General features: G+C 38.8%; 1 protein-coding gene across 5 annotated transcripts in view; it reads right to left on the bottom strand.

The window, feature by feature from the left end:
* Nucleotides 1-18,931, bottom strand: part of CBFB (core-binding factor subunit beta) — a 63,221-nt gene extending 44,290 nt beyond the window's left edge. For 4 of the 5 annotated variants that reach the window (XM_006019044.2, XM_025198427.1, XM_006019043.2 and 1 more), the window contains exons 1-3: nt 18,771-18,931; nt 18,599-18,685; nt 13,110-13,226 (exon numbers count right to left, since the gene is read on the bottom strand). In XM_006019044.2, coding sequence (XP_006019106.1) covers nt 13,110-13,226; nt 18,599-18,685; nt 18,771-18,848 — 282 coding nt within the window. In that variant the 5' untranslated portion in view covers nt 18,849-18,931. The remainder of the gene's footprint in view (nt 1-13,109; nt 13,227-18,598; nt 18,686-18,770) is intronic. The other variant, XM_025198429.1, reaches the window with a different exon arrangement.
* Between the last annotated feature and the right edge of the window lie 6 nt (nt 18,932-18,937).

Raw genomic sequence — 18,937 nt, 5'->3', positions numbered from 1 at the left:
TTCTTAAATAACACAGCAGTTAAAAGCATCTAGGTTCTGGCTACCCAAAATGAAACAAACTATAATGGCATGATGATCTGTGGCACCTGTTCTCAAGAGGGTTAAAGATAAGGGGAAAGACAAGGAAGAAAAAATACAACCTAGAGGAACAAAAGATAAAGAAAAGCTATGGTAAGCAAGACAACAGCAATGATTCCCAACTGGTGCAGCATTTTCCTACTGAGAATGTGGGACCCTGAAGAAGTTTAAGACGTGAAATATTACCTTTTTAGTCAGACCAACATTTCTCAACTTATAAAAGTAAACACCAGAAGTGACTAGCAAGATGGCACCTACTAGAATGCACTCAATATTTGGAAGATAAAACAGCAACTAAAGGATTGTGCTAGAAACCACAGCATTTAGGGGAAAGGCAAGAAGTATCTCGTTCCTTCTGTCCTTCAACTCTCACCCAGTTCTGCTCACTTGCACCTCAGCAACCCCAAAGACAATGCAACCAGCTCCATCAGAGTGGACCACACCCAGGAAAGGAGAAGGGAAAGGCAGCGAATAATTACAATCTTTCCCTGCAACACAGGATAGAAAAAAAGGTACTGGCAAAAGCAAGCGTGATTTGTTCAGAACCACTACACTAGACTGTAATTAAATTAAAAAAAAAATAACAAATTTGTTCATTTTTAACTAAAACTGACATGTAAAGACATAAGAGCCTCGGCTACTTGGGAATGGGAAAAAGACTTCTTCGTGGTTCCTATCAACACATTTCAACTTATTCTGGGGCAGCCTCCAGCCCCATTCAGTTTTTTTTCTGCTAACACCACCCAATAGGAGTGCCAGCTAGAGCAGCAATTGTGCTGCTTTTGTCATTTGGATTCCCTGCCTCACAATCTGGTTTGAGAAATGTTTCATATACACCACACAAACAAAAGTCAAGGTAAACGTTATAGCTTATACTGAGACAAAAAGCAGACAGTTGTGAAAAAAAACTAGGTAAACTAATTTTTTAAATTACTGTTCTCCTTTACCATACTTCCAATTCTTATATACCACATAATATAATGCTAAATGAAGAACCTTTCCAAGGAAATTAAACACATATGGCACATAGTGCTGCTAAGAATCTAATGTAGGAACATTTATTCAACAAGTAATATAGTATTAAGGCTTAAAGTAATGCAAGTTATTCAATTTTGTCTTTTGTACTCTATTTTAGGTATTTTCCTATTATCACCCAGTAAAATTTTACAGCATCTTGCTTATTCCATGTAGAAGACATTCAGATTCTGATAAGGAACACTGTTAAGAATGCCTGGGAACTTTATTAAAAGCAATAAAGCAGTCGTTCTGTTAAAAAAAAAAAATCTTAAGCTTTTCACACCATAAATACCTGAAAAACTTACAAAACTGAAAATCATAAATAAGGGTCAGTTCAATTTTACAAAGCCAAGAAGTGTTTTGAGTAGGACTTCTCTAATAGTGAAAGCAGAAAAAGAGACAACATCATCACTGTTCAGGGTGGAAAGAAAGTTTTAACTGGATTATTGCTTCAACTCCTATGTACCATTTACCACTTCCTGACCTCCACATACACCACTCATTGATACATTTTTCTAGAAATTAAAAAAACCTGACATGAACTATACTTCCTGTTTAAACTGAATCAACTTGAGTCTTGAAAGGACTGGGAATGGTCTATCGTTTATGCAGATCAGTAATTCTCAACCAGGGTGCTGTGGCATGCTGTGAGACTGCGAGATCCTTTTAAGGGTGCCATGAAATATTAGCACTGTTAGATGTGAATCGTGTGTAGGTGTTCACACAAAATAAACTCAGAGATTTCAATCAGAAATCCATAGGGTCAAAAACGGTCTGACCTGCTGTGGTCTTTCTGAGTCCTTTGCAACAGAAGACTTGCTCTATTATTTTCCCGTAGTCAAAAAATGAATGAAAACTAAGAGATGGCATTTTCTGAGGGGTACCCTGAATGCAGAGTTTGAGAATCACCAATATTGATCCTTTGAAAAAAGAGGAGGACATCTGAACTGTTGTAATTTTTAATACAAATAGTTGTTAGTGTCTGTGAAGACCAGCTGAAGCAACTAGAAACAACAGGTTTCCCATCTATTCATCACAATGCTGGCAAAGTGCTCCTGGTTGGAGTCATTAGGACTCCCACACTGAGATTTTGTGCTGCTAAGATTCCAGCTGCAGCACTAGCTTTCCCTGGCCTCTCGGACATACATCCTGAGAATAGGATCCATCTTTTATCTTTTCACAGAAATGTAATCTTATGATTCAGCTACCCCAATCCTTCCCAATCTACTTTACCTAGCAAAGATCTAGGCCAAGGGCTGGCAGCCTGCAGTCAGATCCAGCCCATGGACATGGGGCTTCGGTGTAATTGGTCAGCAGGGGGCTTCTGTTGGCATGGGGAAAGCAACTGCTGCTGAAGGGAAAGGGGGAAGCACTTGCTGCTGCGAATGCCAACACAGAGTAGTAGAAGAACAGGACCTTCCCAGTGCCAACATAGTAAATTGGCGGGGGGAGGCGTTTTTCCTACACCAGCACCAGGGAAAAGTAGCAGTAGTGACTGGTTCCTAGCACGTGCTTGCCATCCATGGTCTGTGCTTCCGACCTAAACTGGGTCAATCTGGTAAAATGTCTGTGAGCATTTCCTTGCCTCATCACTTTTCTTTATCCCTTTTGAGTGCTTTTGATGCTCAGATCAGTCTTCAGCAAATAAAGATCCTTCCCTTTCTCTCTGCACTTGGATTCTTTACAGGAATAAGGAAACCCTTTACAATTTTCTTCTCCCATATAGCTGATGTGAGAACCTCTTTTATAATGTCTTATCTTTTTGTCAAGAAATTTCTTTATCGGTTTTGTTAAGTGATCAAAAGCTCCCCATGACATGATGGGTCCTTTAGCCATGTTCTCCCCTGCAAGACCAATTTGTACTATATAGTAAGCAACTTTGTTCATCCGTGTTTCCGTGAATGGAGAAAGTTTAATGACTCACTCAGTTCTGTGCCACGTGCAAACATGTTACTACTTATGCATCACATTTTAATACAGATTTAAGGGGCAGCAAAGATAAAAACCAAGCCCCTGGTCTAAAAGGAGATGCAGACTGAGAAAAAGAGTTAAAGCACACTTAAGAAAGCTGAAGAAATTCATGATTTTCTGATCAGACCAAACACCCGGGACAATAATAATCCTTACTAGGAAACATCTGTGTTTGAAATAAGGACCTTCTGAAAAAGAAAACTCTTATACAGGAAACCCTTGCTATTTGCAGGGTCAGTATTCGCAGCTTCAAATATTTGCAAATGACAAACCTGCATCTTAAATACACCTACAGGAGCTCCGCGCTTGCCTCCGCTGCCAGTGCAGCCCACCCCCCAGCCGCCGGGGGCACTGCTTTCATGGACACAGTGTTGTACTCGCGGATTTCGCCATTCACAGGGATCTCCAGAACATATCCCCCGCGAATGGCGAGGGTCGCCTGTATTACGTTTCATTATCAATCACAAGGTGCAACGAAATAGGCTAATCAGCTAATCTTCTGGATTTATTTGCCATGTCCATTAAGTATGGAATTGTTTTTTATTGAAGAGATCTTAACTTACTAAGTTCATCCCTTAATAAATCTTTCCATATCTTCCCTAGTAGCAATGCTTTAACTCCAAGTGTTGATTTAACCTGTTTTTGCTACCAGTGCTGCTAATGTTCAGCAGCTTTTATCATAAAACAGAAGAAAATTTTCCACATGGAACTTAATAGTTCCATACCCAATTCCACTGAAAGGCATTAGGACATGAGCTCCTTAGGCTCCTTTAAATTTTCAATCAAAACAGAAATATGTACTTCGTGAAAGACAGGGACAGATTGAAAAGATTCCAGCGGAGAATGACAGAAAGTGTTAGTGATGCTGAAGCCAGGGTGGTCCAGGAATTGAGGCAAGGATTTGTTTTCATCTTTTATTGGAATAAAATTATACAAGCTTTTGAATACAATCCATTCCGCGATGTATGGCCTAGGAAGAAAGGCTGAAAGAACAAAGAATATTGAGTCTGGGAAAAAGACAGCCAAGGTGGGATTTGGTAACAGTCTTCAAATACTTAAAGGGCAATTATAAAGAGGGTGAAGACAGTCCTGTCCCCTACAGCCACAGACAAAAGGCTAAGAGCAGCAGCCTCAAGATGCAGCAGAGGAAATTTAGATTGGAGATTAGGAAGAACTTTCTGACTACGAGCATGTTCAAATACTGGAGCAGGCTACGTACAGGAGCTGTAGAATCTCCATCTCTGCAAGTTTTCAAGAGCAGGTTAGACACTTGATTGAGACAGATTAATGGCTTCATGAGGTCTATTACCTATCCTAAGATCTGGTAAGACATTTGGTAAAACTAATCCAATTGGAATATAGGTCTGTGCAAAATGACACCTTTCTGTTTTGATGCTGTTTCGATGTTTTGCCCATAGGCTATAATGGGGAAGCTTGAAACAGCCTATAACTTTGTTATTTCTGGCCTGATTTGGATGAAACTTGCAGAAATGGTAGCCCCTTCTGAGGACATGAAACCTGCCAAGTTTCAAGGAGATAGGTGCAGGGGTGTGGGGGAAACTGCACCTCAAGCTGCTGACAAGCAAAATTTGTGACATGGGTGACCGTGTGTGTGTTAAGGTGCAGCAGGGTGAAAGCTGCAGGCCTGCTAGCCCCTGCTGAGGCCACAAAGCCTGCCAGCTCTCAAGGAGATAGGAGCAGGGGCTTCTGGGTTCTGGTGCCCTGCACCTCTGGCTGCTGACTGGCAAAACTCATGACATGGAAGACTGTGTCTGTCTTGGGGCACAAGCAGGTGAAAACAGCAGGCCTGCTAGGCCCTGCTGTGGCCATGAAGCCTGCCAGCTGTCAAGGAGATAGGTGCAGGGGGAGTCTAGGTTCTAGGGCCCTGTACCTCTAGCTGCTGACTGGCAAAACTTGTGACATGGATGGGTGACACTGTGTGTGTGTTAAGGTGCCCCCTCACTCAACTGGCACCAAGACAGGAAGCAGGGCAGTTGAAACAATGCTGCCTTTTATGCAGTTTTTCCATCCCTCCCCCAGAGCACTGGGATTGGAAGGGACCTCAGGGAAGGATGACAGTCACTGGCCAGCTACAGTGAATAATTAGAGCAGTTCCTCCCCCCCCCCCTCCCCGCTCTGCCTCTCCTTACTTTAGTTTTTGTTTCCCTGCAGGCAAGCCCAGCTTGAGCTTCAAAACTTGAAACGTTTTGAAAATTTTGAAACGTTTCGACTTGCCTCATTTCGTTTCGAGGCTGTTTTGAAGCTTTCTGTTTTGTTTCGATTTTGCTGCTTTGAGTTTGAAACAAGTCGAAACAGTGTTGAAATGAAACTGCCGACAAAATTTTGCACAGCCCTATTGTAATACTTCATCTGAAGGATAATTATTCAAGCTTTTGGTTTATCACTTATATTTTGGACAATAAAATAACTTTACAATGGATACCAATGATTCACAAAAAAAAACATTTTAAAATGGTAATGAACATCTAGACATCAAAAAAAAGTTTAAATAATCCCTTAAAAGCGGGGAGATATTTCTTTATCCAAATTCCACAAAGACGTATTCATGCTCAAATCCCTAACATTAAGGGTTTTTTTAAATATTCTTCTCTTTCATTTAAAAAACAGAGAACACTTCACACATCAGTTTCTGTTGATTTGGGAGAACAAAAGACCATGACAAAAGACTGGATTTTTCAAGATGTATGTTCAGGCACCATTTTAATTGATGCAGCACATAAAAAAAGTGAATAGTTATTCTATCTTCATTCTCACTATGACAATATTTTGGGAAATTCAAAGTACTTTGTTATAGTTTACATGTCTACCATTCAGACCATTAGAACAAAAGTGGAGCCTCGCTCTCTCTCTCTCACATAAATAAATGGTTCTACAGCATGGAATAGAAAGTTCAATCAAAAGCAGTTTTACTGATGGCAGATATGAAGTACTGGGAAGCCACAGAAAGGCAGGCATTATATGAATCCCACTAAGCCTGGAGTTGTCCAGAAGTTTCTTTCCTACAATTTTTGTTGTAAGCATGCAGCTATTGATGACACATGATACTACCTTTCTAGGGGAAAAATGAGTGAGCAAAAGATACATTACAACTATTTGACTTCAAAACAAGAATTTCAGTTAAATTATTTCTAATAAAACAACAAAACAAAAAGCAGGTCACAGGTACCAAATCTGTGAGCAAGGTGGACAAAATAAGGAATGTTCAGCAGAAAATACTCCTTATTACAGAAGAGAATTCAGTCTCCATCAACATAAAAAGAAGTGTAACAGCTGAAAAGTCTACCCAAGAATAGATTTTAAACACAGGTAAAATGCCAAATGCAAAATCATAGGTCAAAGCTGTTTTACAAATCATCTAATGGGAATTTATTCAGAGCCAACTAGGGAAGCAGTTATTCCTCACAGTCTAGAAATCTTAACATGATCCTTATCAAAAACCCAAGGAAAGTCACCGAGACTTTTTGCCAGATGTCTTTTGGATACAGTACATAATCTACTGATCTATGATCAAAACAAGTGCATTAATGACCTTCTTCTATATTGTTTACACAGAAGACCCTTGGTGAGATTGACAAAATGGACTGGAAAAGGAACAGCAGAATTAATTAAAGTGAGGTTACAACACTTCTGTTTTAGAAGATATATACAATTCAACCCTAAGGCCACATTATCAATGGCAGAAAACATTTAAATAATGGATTAATTTAATTCAACCTAAGGATGACTATGAAGGTTGACATGAAGTCATTACCACCAGGAAAGTTTATTAAATTAAATCTAACTTAAGTTAAAAGGTTTCAAATTGTTAAAATGAATTTTCAACAGGTTGGTTAGAACCACAATAATATCCCAGATCAGTCACTTAACTTGTTGTCAGGGTCTAAACATTAATGACACATGACACTGATGATTACTGGCATAAAGACTGGTCATATTCCCTTCACTAAGGTACCCACCCAATAGCAAACCTGCTGATCATTGGCTACACTGCAAAGAAGGAAAGTATTTACTACTGGCAGATCCCTTTGGGCCATGGGAGCTCTAGCAAGAAGAGAAATGGAGTGAAAGATTCAATTTAATATTTTCTAGATATGAAGAGAAGCCAGAGTTCTACACAAGCAGCCAGATCTCTCCCTCCCTACCTCTCTAAAAAAAGCAGAAAGGAAGAGAAGAATTAGAATCTGGCCCTCTGGACAAATGACAGAAGGCACACTGATCTTATATGGCTAGAAACACTGTTTGCTCCAGGATTTGAGCTGGCAATCAGTTGATCACTGGAGTTTGAGAATAACCAAACAGCTGAGGTCAAGTCCAAGCTGAGGAAAAAACTGCTGAAGTCTGTAATTAAATCTAGTACAATGAAGGCCCCACCTGGGAACATAGGTTCTAATGAAGAAAAAAAAGACCATTAGAGAGTTTCAAAAAAACTTCAGAGACACTCTCTCTTCTTTAGGTGATGGTGGTAACAAAGTCTTTAGTGTCACTGGTAAAAGGATTTTGGATGAGTTAAGTGTGAGAACGTTTTGGTTTCCTATGCTCACAAACAAAAAAAAAAAATCCTAGTTTCAGTGGAAAATAGAGGCTAGTGTGGCACTAAGGCACATGGTTGACAGCCCAGAGATTGCAAGTTTCAGGCCATAGCAGAAGTGCTCACAGCACAGCCTGTCAGATTCCAACAAAATCTGTAAATTCTGCTAAATACGTTGTCACAAGGACATAAAAAAAGGAAAGCAAGTGGAGAATAGTAGTAGTTAAGGAGAAATTAAAAACCACTCAGCATCTTATGAAGAAAGCTGAATTTTTTATACTCTTAAATGCTTTTCAATAGAATGACAAGGTTGGAAAACAATTATGAAGCAAGCTTTCAGGTTCAAAAACCCTTCATCAGGCTAAGGGAGTTTCTGCTGTTGGTATGTGCTCTTCCTGGATGGAATGAAAAGTAAAGAAGCCAGAGGCTAGGCTGGTATGCAGTCAGTGAAAATGTAGACTGAGGAGTCAATGGGTGCGAGACAAGGGGGGGGGGAGGGGGAGGGTTGAGAAGTGGGATGAATAGTGGAGAGATACCTTGCTTTATAATTGTTTTCCAACTATTTAAGTTGGTCTAATAAAAGATATCAGATTCACCCAAAGAACCTTGTCTGCCTATGTCCTTAGACCAACACGGCTACAACATACAACCTTTTCAATAGAATGCTGGCACAAAGTTAAGGTTTTAATTCAATCAACAGATATCCTACCAGCATTAGCACTTTCACAGTGTACCATGGTCACTAATTATTTAAGTTACGCTGAATGTGCTTTTCCAGTAGAATTTTGGAAGTCCCCGAATGACATAACTGAAATAAAGTTTTGGTCATCTGAAAAACAAAAATACTGTGTGGCATTCCACAGTACCCTTGAAAAGTTCTCAAGGCATCCCAGAGTGCTGTGGTACCCGGTTGAGAATCACTGGATTAGACACACACAAAAAAAACACGTGAAGACACTGAAAAGCAAAGAACTGTTTATTGTATAAAAGTACAGAGAAAAGTAACAAGAAGTTGACCATGGATTCATCAAACAAAAGGGTCATTCAACATCAAACATAGATCAGACTTAAAATGAGGAGCCGGAAATAGGCAATAACAATCACAATAATTAATGATAACAGAGAATTGGGAAACTAAAGTTCTTATTTTTTTTGGAATTTAAACCAATCTGACTTTTAGGGATTAGGATGAGACTAATTTGGCCAGATTACCATATACCTGCATCCTGAGGTTTCTTTTTTTTCCTTATTCTGATTTTTTTTTAAACAACAATTCAAAAAAGTCTGGTGATTGCAGTTGTCAAGGCACTGAATCAGGTGAACCACAATCCCTATCAAGCATGTAAACCACATTTTCCTCTACACCTGATCTGGTCCATGCAGCTCCTGGAGAGGCCAGGAATTCAGAGACAGGGTGAGCAGGGGCTCACCTACCACCAAAGATCTGGAGCCACACTGGCAACTCATTTCAGTGCAGGGATGAGCAACAGATAGGTTAATATACATGGTTCCCTGAGCCAACATAGCACTGCTAACCCCATATCTACCCTCAACCTGCTCTGGCACCAGTACTGGGTCCAGATTCAGCCCATAAGGAGCCCTGTAATCTGGATCTGGCCTAGGGTGCCAAAGGAGTTCTTCATTTTAGCAGGGAGGATTTTATTTTAAGCTCCTCAGAATCTAGAACCAAGTTTCCAAGAATGTGTTGCATCCCGCAAGTTACAAAATAATACAAACTTCACACACAAGTCACAGGTTGTACCCATCTGAAAAGACCAGTCTCCAATAGTCCTAGTAACAAGTAAGAACTTTATCATCTTCCAAAGGCCCTGTGGGCCAGATTTCTAATTTTGTAGACAAGTAGTGGGATGTGAAGTCCTTATCTTTGGATGATGTACTGGACTAATGATTTAAAATCTGCCTTGGATTTTTAAAAATAATTTTTAGATAATTTTGTAGAAGAGGTCAAATACGCATAACAGTTAGTTACCTGCAGGCAAAGCTGTAGTGTGTTTTGATAAGGGAAACCAAAGAGAGTTATAAAATACTCAAGTGAGATAGGACCTCTGGGAGCAATCACAATCTCACAGACATTAAAGATAGTGAAAAGCCTTGGAGTGAACATAGGGGAAAGGAAGATTGCCAGAGATCTTCAGGAAAGAGAAATTACTTCAAAATGACTCCAATATGAGACCTAACTCATTCTATTTGGAATAGGGAAAGGAAAGATGTGCAGACACTCAACTTAGTACACAAGCCCTCAGCAGCAGATGTCAGAAATAGAATTCAGCCAGGGAGGTTCAGAATCATAACTCTTACATTTTTAAGTCTTTATCTGTCCTAGTTAGGAGACAGCAAGATGTCACTCAAAATATGGTAAAGCAACACAGCTCTGCACTTCTGCAGTGAGGGAGAAACATGCAAGGAGATGCAAGAATGAGACCTAGCCCTTCAATTAGGTACAAGCACCTACTCTGGACACTTAAGTAACATTTGGATGTTTATCTTGCTGGGATCGTTTGACCCTAGCTGACTTCCTGCCCCTTGGGCAGAGGGCTGAACCCGATTATCTTCTGAGGTCCCATCCAGCCCTAATGTCTATGAAATTTATCTATACAGGTAACTGCAGTTTTGTTCTTCAGTTCCTTCTTTGTCAAGTGGAAATATTTAAAAAAGCAGTTTCAAGTTTGTTACAGTTTCCAAACTCCCATCTTCCTGTAAGTTGCTAAGAAGTAGGGAGGTTATTATGAATTATACTAACTAGAAATAGTGACCTAGCATCACGTAATCTATCATGTGCTTTTTCCATCTCCAGTTTTGTCACTAAAAATGCCATCTCTCTTTGTATCCTAAATAGAGTCTCTAAAAATGTTCATGCCTTTGCTTATGCAATCCTAATCATGTCCTATTCCTTAGAGAATTTAGATGCCTACTAGGCTGTAAAAGTTTGTCTTAAAACGCCCTCTCGCTAATCTCTCAATTCTAATCTTCAAAGGGAACTTACAAAACACTTCTGAGACAAGCCTATGAATTTCACTTCATCAACCTCCTGGATACAAAAAATTTCTCCTAAAATAGATTTTATTAGGTGTATACTTCTTCTATGCCAAATGTAGCACAAAGTGATAAAAACAGTGTTTTATCATGTACGTAGCAAAGCTGAAGCAGAATAAAAAAGCAGCAACTGTTTCATATCCACTCCTTGTGTTAACCAAGGCATGCTTACCATTACAATATTCTACCTAGCCAATGTGAACACTTACATATATGACCTTAAGAAAACCATATAAAAATGGTATGAACAATTCTTTAGTTGATAAGAAATACCATTTACTGAAAAAAATATAATTGTATAATTGTAATTGGACTATCTTAACAGTTAAGTCCAGAATCTCATATTATTTTCAAAGTCCCATTTATCTCCTTAGAATTCAATTATACAGCTAAGAGGGTAAAGCTGCTGGGGAACCGATTTATTATTTTTATTATTTATACATAGTTTATCCAGAATGTGCAAGTGTATACCAGCTATTTCTGGGACAGAAGCTGATTAACAAAGTAATGTAAAATAGAATTCCAGAATAAAAATATTTCAGTATTTGTAAACTGTTAAGCTTATCTACATTCTGGGTCTCAGTCTGAATCCTAGAATAATAATTAACTGACAGCTCCCCTGATAGCCTATTTTTATTCATATAATTAAAAACATGCTTTGCTGGCATAACTCCAGTGATGAACAAATACACATTATGCCACTGCCTCAAGAATCAAAGCTCAAAAAAAACAAATGTTGCATAGAGCTACAGAAATCACATGTTGCTCAGTCAAGGGACAGTTGAAGTATGTGAAAGAGATTCTTAAACTAAGTCCTCAAAATAAAAGAATTAAAATTACAATATTAATACCACCAGGTAATTTCTGTTAACATCATGACCTACTCTCTTTCTTCTGTTTGTTTCTCTTTTCAAACTATGGGAGTGGCTTTACTTTCCAAAAAGTTTAATTCTGTAAAGCTTCACTACTATATAAGTACATATGACGTTCAATCATACCCATCATGAATGTGTGTTTTCCTCATAGCATAACACAATGCAAGTGGTTTGTACCATTTTTCCTCATTTCCTAATAGCTGTGGATGAAAAATGTAATGGAACTATGCCTGTACTTGTTCAAGTGTCCTAAAATTTACTACTTTTTAAGAAAACATGTAAATAGCAAGTAGCAGCATACAAACAAGATAGGTCATTTATTTTAATGTGCAGTAGTAGGTACCAAGTTTCTGTATGGTAAAAATGACACAGGGAAATGACTGAAATAGTTCAGTTCTTTAAGAGCTCACTGGGAGGAAACAAAGGTAAAAAAAAATTATGGAAGTAAATAAAACCTTTTTTGAAATAGTAAAGAGAGAAACTTAAGTCTTTCATGTTACAAGAAAATAATTTTCCATTCAGTTATGAACTAGAATCAATATTTCTCAATAACAACAGATTCAATTCAGTTGCTGCAGTACAGAAGCTAGTACCCAGTCTAACCATGTTCTCGCACTCCCAAGCCCCAGAACATGTTTTAAACTTGTGTAGATCTCCACAATACAGAGAAGGAGAAAAAAATTAGGATGACATTCACTTGAATTTCAATAGATGAGCTAAAGGAAGTTTCAGGTGTCACAAGTGCCCTTGGGCACATCTTTCTGATAATTTCTGTGGTTTTTTCATTATAGGAAATGCTTCTCTTCCACCAAGCGGTACATAAAGATGATAAAAAGTTATTCATGTAAACAAAGCATTTCTTACAGTCTATCATAATTCTTGAATGTTAAATTACTACTGCTAATAGAACACATTAAGACAGATGTATATGTCTACCAAGTCTCATTAAAACTCTGTAAAAATAAATCCTTTAGACAAGAAGTTGGAACTTCTCGTTTCAGACTAGGAGCACGGGTCAATCATTTCAGGACACAAAAGTAGGGAGAGTCAAAAACTGATATTTTATAATTTGCTATGGTGAAATTGAAAAATTGCTACTCTTCCCACTAAACAGCAATTCCTTTACTTCATGTCAATTGCCAAGCTAAGCCCTGCAGCTATAACATTCAAAAAGCCATTTTTATTAGTCTCAAGGAAAATCTGTTGGTCAAGGTTTGCAATTTTAACAGAGTCCCTAAAGTGTATTCACCAAATATTAAAACTATCAGATTTCTTATGGGATTATGATGAAAATGGGCTTCTTCCCTCCAAGATAAACGAGTTAAAGCAGAAGAGCCAAGTATTAATCACCGGGGGGGGGGGGAGAGGGGAAGTATTACATTTATTTAACACAATAACTGGATAAGATTTACCAGATTTCATCCTTTTAAGTTTCAATAGTACTTCTAGGACTAATTATATGCATTAAACTATGGAACACTAGGAATTTCACATCAGAACACACAGTCTGTATTAAAGCAGCCCACTGATGCTGCATGTAAACATCCTTGGATTTTTTTTCTTACCTTGCCTCCTTCTCTTTCAAAGTCGACATACTCCCGGGTTGGTGTCTGCCGCTGCTCTCCCTGCCAGCTGGCCGGAAAAAACTGGAGAGACAGATTGGTTCCTGTGGCCACGAAAGCCTTTTAGAAAAATCAATACAAACAGGATCAGGGAGCAAGACATTACATAAATTATGCAGGCAGTCATTTATTTTTACATCCGTTTATGTCTTAAGCCAGGCAGCAAAGAGAATACTTAAAGTCAAAAACATGCACTCATCATTTTTCTTAAGTATTAAGTTACAAACATCTGATTCCATTTTGACAACATTTGCCATTGGCTGCTTTGGATATAAAATACAACATGGAATCAATACTTTCTTTCAAATCAGTTTTTGCTGACATTAGAATCTGTTATTTCAGAGTTCTGTCTGGAAATCCTGTACCAACTGAATATATGAAACCTACTAAAATGCCTGTTGAGTTTTAAATATTTCCATTACTTTAGAAGAAAATGAACTGCAGAGATTTGTTAGTAGGAAAAAGAATTTGAACAAAAAGAAATCTTTATTAGCTCTGTACAGATATCTAAATCTGGAAAGTATTGCACCTGAAGTCTCCAGACAGATGAACAAGAAACTATCTATCTTTACTTTGACTGAATGAGCATATAGAAATAAGCACCTTTTTTTAATCATACATTATTAGATCATGCAGAATATGACCTCTTGTTGCCAGCATAATTAGTATGTAGGTACGCAAAAGCTTTAGTGGAACCCAGATTTTTTTTAATGTTTCTTGTATGAGAAATCTATTGTGTTCTCCCCTCCCTCCATATCCTGCTTCTATAAAATACTTGAAGGTATCCTGACTTAAGGTTCCTGGGGGGGCAGAGAAGAGAAAGTATATTACATTTAGGTAAATTATGCAGTTGAATTGCAAACAGAAAATTAAGCGATTCATTTCTCATTACAAACTCAATTCACAGATTTCACACTAATTCGTAGGAAAAAAGAGAACTCCAGCTTCCAAGAATCAGGAGAGAAAATGATTTGCACATTTAAAAGTAAAAGACTTAGGATTTCCATTATATGGTACACTACAGTGTGTGTCTGTATGCATATACAGAAATGCTCCACCAGAATTTAACTGTATTTGAATGCTATATCAAACAGAATTTGTTGCAATCAAATACCTGGATTGATTACTGCTGTTCACTTGCATTTAAAAGGGCATTAATCCAGAAGGAACTTTATTCATGAAAGAATAGCTCAAAGCAATATCAATTTATAAGGAAGATTTTCTGACTGAAAACAGGGGTCTCCTCTCCAAGCAATTGAGAAATCAGGAAGTCAATAGTATCAGAAGCAAAAAGAACTCTGCCATCACCTAAAATAAAACAGCTCTCAATATCATTTTTTATAGTACAACTCATTGCAGTTGTAATCAACTCTGTCACTATCAGATCAATATCTTCCACTCTGAAAATAAAACCTGCTTTGGCTTGACATTTTACATAGGAGACTAATATCCTGTGACTAGGTTCTCTTCTATTAACTTTCTTTTTCAAAACAGTGTTTTTAAGAATTCACATTAAGCAAACATATATATCAATTTTAATAAGTCACTAGTATCAAATGATACTGCATGTGTAAGATTACCTGTCTGGAATACAAAACACACAAAGAAAAACAACTTAAGAAATATAAACACATCATAGAAAGCTAAGCAGAAGTTTAACATGAAAATGCACTTCCATGAACAAGTTCCATCATTATCTAGTCTATAAAAAATAGTGCCAGAGCTCACACTGCTTATGAAGATCACTTTGCACTGAATTCTGCCCCCACATATTTTTGAATCACTGCATTATATAAGAAACCAAAAAGAATTACACTTTTTACAAAGTTTTAAATATTTTAAAGGATTACACTTTTTACAAAGTTTTAAATATCTCTTTAAAATACAGAACCAACTTTTAAAACTGCACAGGTTTAAAATGCTGTTCAATGCAGTAACGTTGAACATAGAAGTGACACTGTTTGGCTATCTTAGTAGTATCTTTAACCAATAATAAAAGTATTTAAAAACTAAGGATGCAACAAAAATATGTACTCTGACACAAACCCCCCAAAAATTATAAGCCTGATTTAGATGACATTTGCAGCTTCCCAAGTTGCACAAATTTCAGAAAGCCAAAGGATTCTGGTTTTACAACAGTATATTCTATGCAAAGGGAAAAGCACCATTTAGAATAAATCCTCACGTGGTCATGGAGTTATAAAAAAGGGGGAATAAAAGAACCCAAGACAATACCAAAGCATGCCAGCTCTCATACCTCACTGCACTGTGTAGTTCGTATCTGGCCTAAGGGCTATTGTACTAATCATATAGTTATTCTCTTTTTAAAGCATGGTGTTTTTCTCCCCAGATGTGGTCATCTGATCAAAAAAATACCACATTCTCCCTAAACCTAACTTTCAGATCAACACTGGATGTATAGTGTACATCTATTTTCCCCACGTTTCCTCAAACTTCATCATATACACACATAAAAGAGTAATATCACGTGTAGACTAAGGGTGCCTCTCTTATCCTCCCAATCTCCATAAAAAGTTTATGAGCTCATAATACTTATGTATCAAAATCACTGATGCAGTGGCCAACAATCACTACCAGTGTTTTGTCGGGTACTGGTAAGAACACCGTTAACAGCCCTGTTTCTAACAACCTAGCTGAGCTCCCAAAAGTAGTTAATAGGCATGTCAATCCTTAGTCTCTCACACTGTCCACAAGCAGATTAGAAGTCCACCACAGGAACAAAAAAAAGTTCAAACCTCCACCCTATAAGAGTATCATCCCCATGAGCTCAGCTGCCATCAATGGTTTTAGGGGAGCATATCATGTCTAAGCTGATAGTACATAGCCACAAAAGGGAGGGGGAGGGAAAAAAGCATCAACCACCATAGCAGCATTTTAACAGCAAGTCAGTTGACTTCAAAAATACAACGTCCTGCAGGTCAGGCAATCAAGGACTGCTATATGTTGGATACAGCCTTTAAAAAAAAATCTTGGCCTTCTTGTTGCCACGTATGACACTGATAAATTCTTCTCATTTAGAGTTCACCTTTTAGGATAAATCTCTTATACACAGTTATAAAAACACATATTGTGTATGTGTACACACATACCTGTATACAGACATACTTACATGCCCGAGATTTAACGTAGTTAGAAAAGGTGCTTTTCACAGGGTTTTCAGCTTTTTTCTACTTCAAAAACAGAAGTTTTAGGCAACAATTCTGACTACATTTCTTCTTCTCTTTTCCAAAGGATTTTTCATTGCTCATTAGACTAAAAGACCTTTTTCAGACCATTTAGCTTACCTACATACTTCTGCATATTAAGAATAAAGGTAATTTTACATGCACATAAACCACTCACAGAAGACAAATGTAGCCATAGGCTCGTCTCCTTAAAATACCAAAACCTGTCATATGACTGGTAATATAAGCTAACACCTGAGCCAACTTTGTTACCCAATTTAAAAAGCATTTGTGACATGATGAGTTTCTTCTGAAACTTAGCACTGAAGTTAGCGCTTAACAGTAGTTAAAAACTGATAAGCAGTCAAATGGCAATACAATCATAAATACTACTACATGGATGTTTGGGAAACCTGAAATTTTGCAAAGGGAACTACTATTAGGTGGTACAAACCTCTACTTGGACCTGCCTTGGATGTTACAATGTTTACATAAGTACCCTCTGAAACCTGATATGGAAATAACTTGTTCTCAGGCCACCTTATGGTTCTTTCCTCATTTGGGTCATTTCTTCATTTTAAGAAATTAAGCAGAAAGTTTAAGTGGCATATAACAATTACATTTAACAATTCCTTGCAAATGTGTTTTCCTCATTTAATCAAGTGCTATTTGATAATGGTAACAGAGACTAAATTTCAACAGATTGATGCATTCCTATCACAAGCCTACCTCCACGTTATTTTTCTAAATACTTAAGGATCTACCATCTTCCCTCCTTCCAAAGATATGAGAGGAAGCTAATTAATTTGTAGCAAATTCTCCACATATTCTGCCTTAACTCGTTACGATTTTTTAAGCTTTGATCATAGGGAACACACCATTTCTAAATGGATATGGTGTGATCAATGTTACTAGACCAAACAATTTTCTATGGTTATAATGAAGAACAATTCTACAGTTAGAACAAGCATCATTGGTTGCTTAAAAAGGGGCAGAGTATCAGCAAGCATAAAAATGAGATGGTAAAACTACAGTGATTTCCCACTTTACAGAAATAACTCTTCAGGATTAACTGAAAGTAAAGCTTCAATCTAAAGTCTTTAATAAACACCCAGGGAAAGTTATATAGTGTGTATTGTCACCTGCTCAGGGACATCGAAAGTTAATAAAATTCTCTCTTCATACACCCATTCTCTTCTGCGGCAAACTTTTTAGAGTAATGAAAAGCATGTTTCGTGGAAACAGCATTGAAAGAAACTTTACATATTTACCACAAGGAACACCAAGTTATTTTAATTGTTATTCTCTAAAACTCTGTTCCCTTGCAGCATTAGGTAAGATGTTCTGTAACATAACTACAGAAGCAACTGAAAGCACAGATACATAGAGTCAAATACATTGCAAAACACATTAAAGAACTCCAATGAAGATTAAAATGAAATTTATTTCCATAGAGATGAGGATTTACTATTTCAATGAGGTGGAAAATTCTGCCACCATCTCCCTTGTGCTTTAGAGCAAAACTGAGACAACTTCTGCATTTTAAGGAATGGTGCAGGGTTAAGAACTCTCTCATAGCACCACTGCAAAGTATGGATCGAGCAGAAATTGTAATCAGGAAATAAGTTGCATCCCTTTCTGAACTACGTTAAGCAACACGAATCTTATATTCTGCTGCAGGGATTAAAAGGGTCTGTTCAAGACCATTGCCTCTATCAGAAAGAAAGAAAAAAAGGAAAGCATTCATTCAGGTTGCAAGTAAGAAAGAAGACTGGAGATCTTGTCCTTCCCCTTCATGCATCAAAGGGAGCCCTGCCAAGCCAACCTCGCAGGTCGCGGCCCAGGCTAGAAAGTGCTTTTTTTTTTTCATACTCGTAATACCTCCCCTTTAAACCCTGATGCTCAAGAACCAGGTTCCACCCAGTCATGGCCAGAACCGGGTGTGAAAAGGACTAAGAGAAAGGACAAGGTGGAAGCAGCTGAGCGCCCCTGCGCAGGCTGCTACAGGCGAAACTGGCCCAGCAAGGGGCTGCCCCTCAGGACCAGCAGGGTCCTATCCTTGTCCCCGTCCCGGACAGCAGAGAAGCAAGGAGCCGGGGGCTGGAGCGGGGCCTCCCTCCCCAGCGCCGGCTGAGAAGTTGCTGCAAAGTCGAGCAGCGCCGAGCGGCCACCGCAACAGGAGCCGCCTCAGCCTCTGGCGGCAACGAGGAAGTGGCGCCCGCGACGGGCCCGGGCGGCGGCACTTACGATCTCGGAGCGTCCGTCGCGGCAGGCGTTCTGGAAGCGGCCCTGCGGCTCCTCGTGCGGCCGGTCCCTGAAGCCAGTGTACTTAATCTGCAAGCGACAGCAGCAAATCACGAGCCGCCCGCCCGGCCGCGATAAGGGCAGCGCGGGGCAGGGGCGCGGCGGGGGCGCTCACCTCGCACTCGCGGCTCAGCTTCCTGAAGAACTCCTCGTTCTCGAACTTGCTGCGCTGGTCAGGCACCACCCGCGGCATGGTGATGGTGATGGTGCTGCCGCCTCCCCGGCCCAGCGCGGCTTGCCCTGCCCTGCCCTGGCCCTTGTTAGCACCCCGCCCTCCCGGGC

This window comes from Alligator sinensis, unplaced genomic scaffold, assembly GCF_000455745.1.
Source record: "Alligator sinensis unplaced genomic scaffold, ASM45574v1 scaffold97_1, whole genome shotgun sequence".
Lineage (NCBI taxonomy): Eukaryota > Metazoa > Chordata > Crocodylia > Alligatoridae > Alligator > Alligator sinensis.
This window is presented reverse-complemented; position numbering and strand designations above follow the sequence as displayed.